A 6,341-nucleotide genomic window follows, 5' to 3' on the forward strand; every position below is an offset into this window, starting at 1 on the left:
AGCAAATGGCAGTACAGAACATGGGTGAGCTTCAGTGCATTGTACAACTTTAGTTTTTATTAGTAAGATTTAATGTGAAAACTTTCCCAGATCCTATGTCAGTTCACTTTCATTTTAGGGGAAGCAGCTTACCGGATGCCTTCAAGGCTTTGATACAGTCTTCTATAGCTGGATTCTCCTGAATTGCAGAGGCACACTGTGTGGTAAATACACTAACATTACGCTGACCACTGTGGTTTGTAAGGAGTTCCTTATACTTGCCAGCTGCGGTGATGTTCAACTCTGTACATCTGTACATCAAGATGCTCCTCTACTGCACTGCAGAATATTTTTTTTGTATCGGGCCACCACCTGTAAGCTGTAATTCAGAAAACACAAAATTAATGTTAATATTTGGTTTTATTATTCTTGCACACACACACACCTTTGACTCATACACTGTTTCATTCTACAGTATCACACATTACACAAACTTCAGTACAGAAAGATAGACCACCTCAGTTACACCAAGACAATCAGACCAGTCCGATGTTAAATGGGTTAATTAAGCCCTTGAATAAGTCATGCACTTTGTTGCCTCTGAATTCAGAGTTGTTCATTACAGTTGTATGCGTTTTTGTTTTTTTTTCATTTGATAATAGTTTGCTACATGGATCTGATTTATTGATTTGTTTTTTTTACACAGTACTTGAGTTAACCAAATAATATTTCTCTTGAGGGTAGATGCTGCAGTTTGTTGTAACTTCTTCCGGAGTGAAGTAACTGGTGGCTTATGAAGTTATGATTTAATGCAATAAATACAACTTATAAAGTCACCCTCTCATTTTGTTTTAAGTCTTTTACAGGGATTAAATAGAACAATATAATGTTGAAGGCTATGTAGATGGTCTACCACAGTGGTTCCCAACCACATTCCTGGAGGCCCCCCAGCACTGCATATTTTGCATCTCTCCTTTGTCTGACACACCCATTTCAGGTCTTGGAGTCTCTACTAATGAGCTGATGCTCTGAATCAGGTGTGCTTAATTAAGATGACATGGAAAACATGCAGTGCTGGGGGGCCTCCAGGAACGTTGTTGGGAACCACTGGTCTACAAGGTTATTCCTCTAAATCCCTAATGCAATTTCAATGGCACACTGAGCTGTCACTAGCTGCTTAACCCCGGGTTATCATCATTCTAAACACTGCTTTTAACCCCGGGTAAAGAAACTTTTCACACCATGTAAGCCATTTGTAAGCATTTTAATTTACATGAAATAATGATGCTCCCCTTCTAGGGAACTCAACACTGCATTTCCCTCTAGGGGACACATTTGGGAATGCAGTTGGCAGATCCAGTATCTGAAGCATGTGTGAAACAATGTCAATCTATTGGCCCACCTGGCGTCATAGGTGGGGTGCAAAGAAGTATAAAAGGGCATCTACCAAATACATCATCCTCTTTGCTCTCTTCAGGACTGATCTGTTGTAAGCAGTGTGTTACGATGTCCAAACCAGGTGAACGTTTCAAGAATTGCGTGCCTCCGTGTCCTAGATATTTGACACCTGAGGACACGCACGACTTGTGCATTATGTGCCTGGGAGTGGAGCATGCACGTTGGGTACTTGAGGGCTCCGAATGTGTGCATTGTAAATCTTTTTCTATGTGTAAACTCCGATCACTTTTGTTTTGTTTTTTTCTGAGGAAAAGGGGCAAATTTTAGCTCATGGGGATTGCAAGTTGAGCTCCTGCCACAAACTCTGGAGAATAGCCTTGAGCCTTGAGCTCCGGAGAATATTAAATGTCCTATTTACAACGAGCTTTTGCAGTGGTCAGAAATGTAGCCAATAACAGACATGTTTGTTAATCTCTTAAATAGCCTACCTATGATTGGTCATTGCATTTAAGTTAGAATCCACTCATCACTCAAAATGCCGGAGTTTCTGTTCGGTGAAGAGTTATGCTCGCTCTCATGAAATCTCTCTCGTTAACGGCATAACGTAAGTAAGAGGTTCATTATGCAGTGTAGAGAACTTTGATTTTAATGCAACGTTCTGAGATCGCAAACTGAGATGAGTGACAACTTTTTTTTGACTGGTGTAGTGCAGGGTGTTGGCTTTGTGTATAAATACCCTCTGATACTCATCATTCAGTAGTGTCCTGCATTAGCCAAAATCGTCACAGTCCACCAAATGAATATCTAATTCAATCAATGAATAAATGCAAATATTCCCTAAAAACACCCAGTAAAGACAGTGATGCGGTCAGAACCGTGATGCTGGCTTCCTTTGAAATAGTCTATGTTGGATGATTGCGCCTGATGCGCCCGCACCCGCGCCTGCCCCGTCCACTCCTCCACCCCAAATGCTGCTTGTTCTGTCCATATGCGAGAGCATGTCAGGGGAGGTGTGCAGAGTGGTAAAATAATAAGTATTATTGATTACTAATTTGAATCAGTACATTATAACAGAAACAGTGCCATAAAAATCAAAAGAAGCCGAATTACGTTCAGAAATTTCTTAAACCGGTGAACCCCTGTAAACTTCAGTCGAAGGATCCAGTAAATTAATGCATTCAAATAGTAAGTTCAAAATGTCTCTAATACAGAGAAAACCTGAGCGATTTCATCAGAGATTGTGAAGAGTCACGTCCAGACGTTAGTAAGCTATTCTTTTCAGAGTATATTTGGGGCGTATACTTACTTCTCCAGGCACTGATTGTAAAGTATATCTAAAGCCGTCTTTTGCACTTTTGAGGCTATATACCTATAAACCTAGAGGAAACACGGCCTAATGTATACAGAAAGCACTCTTGCAAACTCTGAGGCCATTCAGTTTAGGAGTTAATTCTTCACCTCATGGGAGCAGTTTTAATCTCACCATTGCAGCCAGTATTGTAATGTTGGACTCTCATAGTTTCAGCAATTTGACAAAAAGGTTGTCCGCATCTGTACGGTGCTTGAGTGGGAGATCCTGCTCACCAATAAACTGAATGGTTTCTAGAATTTTTATGAATTCTTATTTTACTTCTGCTTGCTTTTTTTGCTTTTTCGTATTCGTATTCCTATCAAAATGCTTGCTATGGAATGCCAAAACAGGAAATTGAACCTGACCTAAAGTCTTGGTCTTTCCCTCTGAAGTTTCACACAGAAGTGTTGCACATATGGAAAATAGATCAGAGGCAACCTAGAACACACAACTATTTTGAACTTGGCCATTTCCTTGTTAAAAAATACTTTCAGTTTTAAAACCTGCAAATTATATGTTGCATGGTAACACTGTAAATCTGTGTACAGCTAGTGAGGTTATCAGTGCTACCTTGCAAGCTTTAAAAGACACGAAGACAGTTTAAAAAGAACAGTAAACAAGCACCGGTCAGACAGATTTTGTCCTCACTTCTGTTGGTCACACTTATTTATACTCTATTGACCCTAAAGCAAGTTTTCGAAAATGTCTTTGCTGCATATTCAGTACAGAGTGACTGTTGAGATGGAAAATAGATTCTCAGGAAAAAACATGAATAGTACAAGGCAATGAACTTCGCCCACAGTCTGCATCCTTTCTAGATGTGAGTACACTCAGACCACTCCAGCTCCTTGCTGATAGTAAACAGAGAGTATAACAAATGAAAACCTATGTCGCTAAGACAGTTTCCTACTAAATCAGATCTTTCAGCAATGTGCAAACACATTCAAGGGTATAAGGAAGCATTTCCTGAGTTGCTTTCTAAATTATGTGAATTGTCCTTCTCTACACTTTCAAGGATTCTAACTCCTGTCAGTCGCACAGTGCTACATAAGAGAGAAAAGAAAATTTAGCAGAATACTTCTTTAAATTTGAAAGTGTGGAAGTGATATATATGATTTACAAGTGTCACAACCAGCGATGAAAGGACGACGCAGCGAAATAGATGTGGTTGCATTAATTAAATATTTATTGATTAACATGAATTACAAAAGTCTTCATCCAATACATGTACATTCAATGCACAATTCAAGTACATTGAAGTTATTGAAAAAATCAATCCAATGTATACAGACTTGTGCAGACTAAAAGTAATGTGTGTGAGTGTGTTTATACATATATATGGTACACTCGCTCTATGCATACTCTATGCACACTCTATGCATGACGCAAACCATTATGGGTAGAATCATTCTACAATTTGTTCTATGATTTATCAACACAGTTTTACTGATGATATATGAGAAACCTCAAACCCAGGATAGAGCGGCTGAGTGAATGTGGTCTTGACTGTGTGGATGAGGCGCATTGTGTCAGAGACTCTGTAGAAGGACAGAGTTCCTGCACTGTGATCCACATACACTCCTACTCTACAGCTGATATCATCATCATCAGACAACCCTATTCTACTGGTGATGGGCTCTATAGTGAGAAAAGTCAGTGAGCTATTGTGCATGAATGAGTAACCAAAGCGAGAGCAGATCAAACTCCAGGACTGATCATTATGGTTAAACGCACACTCACCCCCCGTCCCTTTCTGCTGATGCTCTTATATATCACTGATACACACATCTCCAGTCCACTCAATCTCCCAGTAACAGTGTCCACACACACTCTTTCTACACAACACCTGATACCACTGATCAAATCTGTCTGGATGATCAGGATACGGCTGCTCTGTGCGAGTTCCAGTAATCACTCTGTTGCTCTCAGACAGACTGAGGTGTTTATTTACTGTGTTGAGATCCAGAGTGAGCTGATGGGAATCTGATGGAGATAAAAAACATCGAAGTCAAGAATGATGAAGCTGTTTGATCTTATTTTATGTAGCTGAACTCTTCATGTTCAGTGTATCAGCAGCGTCTCGGTACAGATGATATTCTGAGCAAACCATCATTTATATCATCAATTATGAAATCAATTCTCAAAGTAAATCAAAGTAAATTTAATGTACCACTTTTTACAGTAATGACCAATTTTATGAAAAATGTTCAATAAAGGTTTACGATGCATTTTCACCAAATAGGCTCAGCAGCGAAACTCTTCTTGTAGCTGCTGTTCATTTCTGCTGATGTGTGCAGTGTGAATGCTGTAACCTGTTAATACGGGTGCTTATATAACACTTACGAAATAGGCGTAAAGCACAAAGTACAAAGTACATTTAGGTTGTGTATGCGAAGGTACGTGTTCAACTGTACGTATACACAAGTGCACATGTACAGAAACAAAGTATACTTTAGGCTTAAGTGTCTCCAGCAATATTTTATCAGTATCTACTTTTAAATACCTGTTTTTCTGTCCTCTGTGCTGCAGCTGATACAGTGTTATGGTTTTTATGTTCATATTTTGTACACAGCACACAAATGCATTGTTGGTTAGTGATGCAGTACATTTCCAGATGTTTCTCATGTTCACGGCAGATCATCTCCTGCAGTCGTCCAGTGGCTTCAGTCAAATTGTGTTTCTTTCCTTTAAACCAATGCTCATGTTGTTCAAGGTGAATCTGACAGTAAGAGTTCAGACACACCAGACAGGACTTGATGGCTTTGTATTTTCTTCCAGTACAAACATCACACTCCACATCTCCAGCGTAAGTGTCAGTGGGAAGTTTAGTCTTCTTCAGTTTGTCCACCACTTCAGCCAGCATGGTGTTTCTAGCTAAAGCAGGTCTTGGTCTGAAGGTCTGTCTGCACTGAGGGCAGCTGTAGACTCTCATCTGATCCTCCTGATCCCAGCAGCCTGTAATACAGCTCTTACAGTAACTGTGTCCACAGAGAATGGCCACTGGATCCTTCAGGAGATCCAGACACACTGGACAGATGAACTCATCCTGATCCACTGAAATTCTGGCTTCTGCCATTTTACTGTGTGAATAGAGAGACACAAACACACAACAGCTCAAATACTGTAAGTGTCCTTGAACTGTGTTTGAGTCACGTGCGTAAAATAGGTGTGTCTGTAAAGCAGGTTCCTCATTGCTGCTCCTGTATTAGAGTCACACACAGTTTTGTGTTTGTGAATTGTGGGGACATTCCATAAGCATAATGGTTTTTATACTGTACAAACCATATTTTCTATCGCCCTACACCAACTCTACAGCTAAACCTAGCCCTCACAGGAAACTGCACATTCTTTACTTTCTCAAAAAAACCAAAAACTAATTCTGTATGATTTATAAGCCTTTTAAAAAATGGGGACATGGGGCAATGTCCTCATAAGTCACCCTCTCCTTGTAATACCCTCTCCGCGTATTCTAACAAAAACATGTATTTCTATTAACTATCCTTAACAAAGATTCATGTTAGTTAATGCATTACCTAACGTCAACTAAAGTTTACTGTAAAGCATTACCTTAGTCTGAGACGACAGGGCTTCGCAGATGATCACATAATCAAGT

At 39.8% G+C, this 6,341-nt stretch overlaps 1 protein-coding gene across 2 annotated transcripts; it reads right to left on the reverse strand.

Moving 5' to 3' along the window:
* Positions 1-210: 210 nt before the first annotated feature.
* On the reverse strand, positions 211-5,841 carry LOC127162842 (E3 ubiquitin/ISG15 ligase TRIM25-like). 2 transcript variants are annotated; one of them, XM_051105720.1, is made up of 2 exons: positions 5,232-5,841; positions 211-358 (listed from the first exon to the last, which is right to left on the reverse strand). In XM_051105720.1, the coding sequence occupies exons 1-2, from the start codon at positions 5,802-5,804 to the stop codon at positions 311-313; spliced, it is 621 nt and encodes a 206-aa protein (XP_050961677.1). In that variant the 5' UTR covers positions 5,805-5,841; the 3' UTR covers positions 211-310. The 2 variants fall into 2 exon arrangements, with proteins under 2 accessions (XP_050961677.1, XP_050961678.1); XM_051105721.1 differs by lacking the exon at positions 211-358 and adding an exon at positions 3,985-4,711.
* Between the last annotated feature and the right edge of the window lie 500 nt (positions 5,842-6,341).

Source organism: Labeo rohita, chromosome 3 (assembly GCF_022985175.1).
Source record: "Labeo rohita strain BAU-BD-2019 chromosome 3, IGBB_LRoh.1.0, whole genome shotgun sequence".
Lineage (NCBI taxonomy): Eukaryota > Metazoa > Chordata > Actinopteri > Cypriniformes > Cyprinidae > Labeo > Labeo rohita.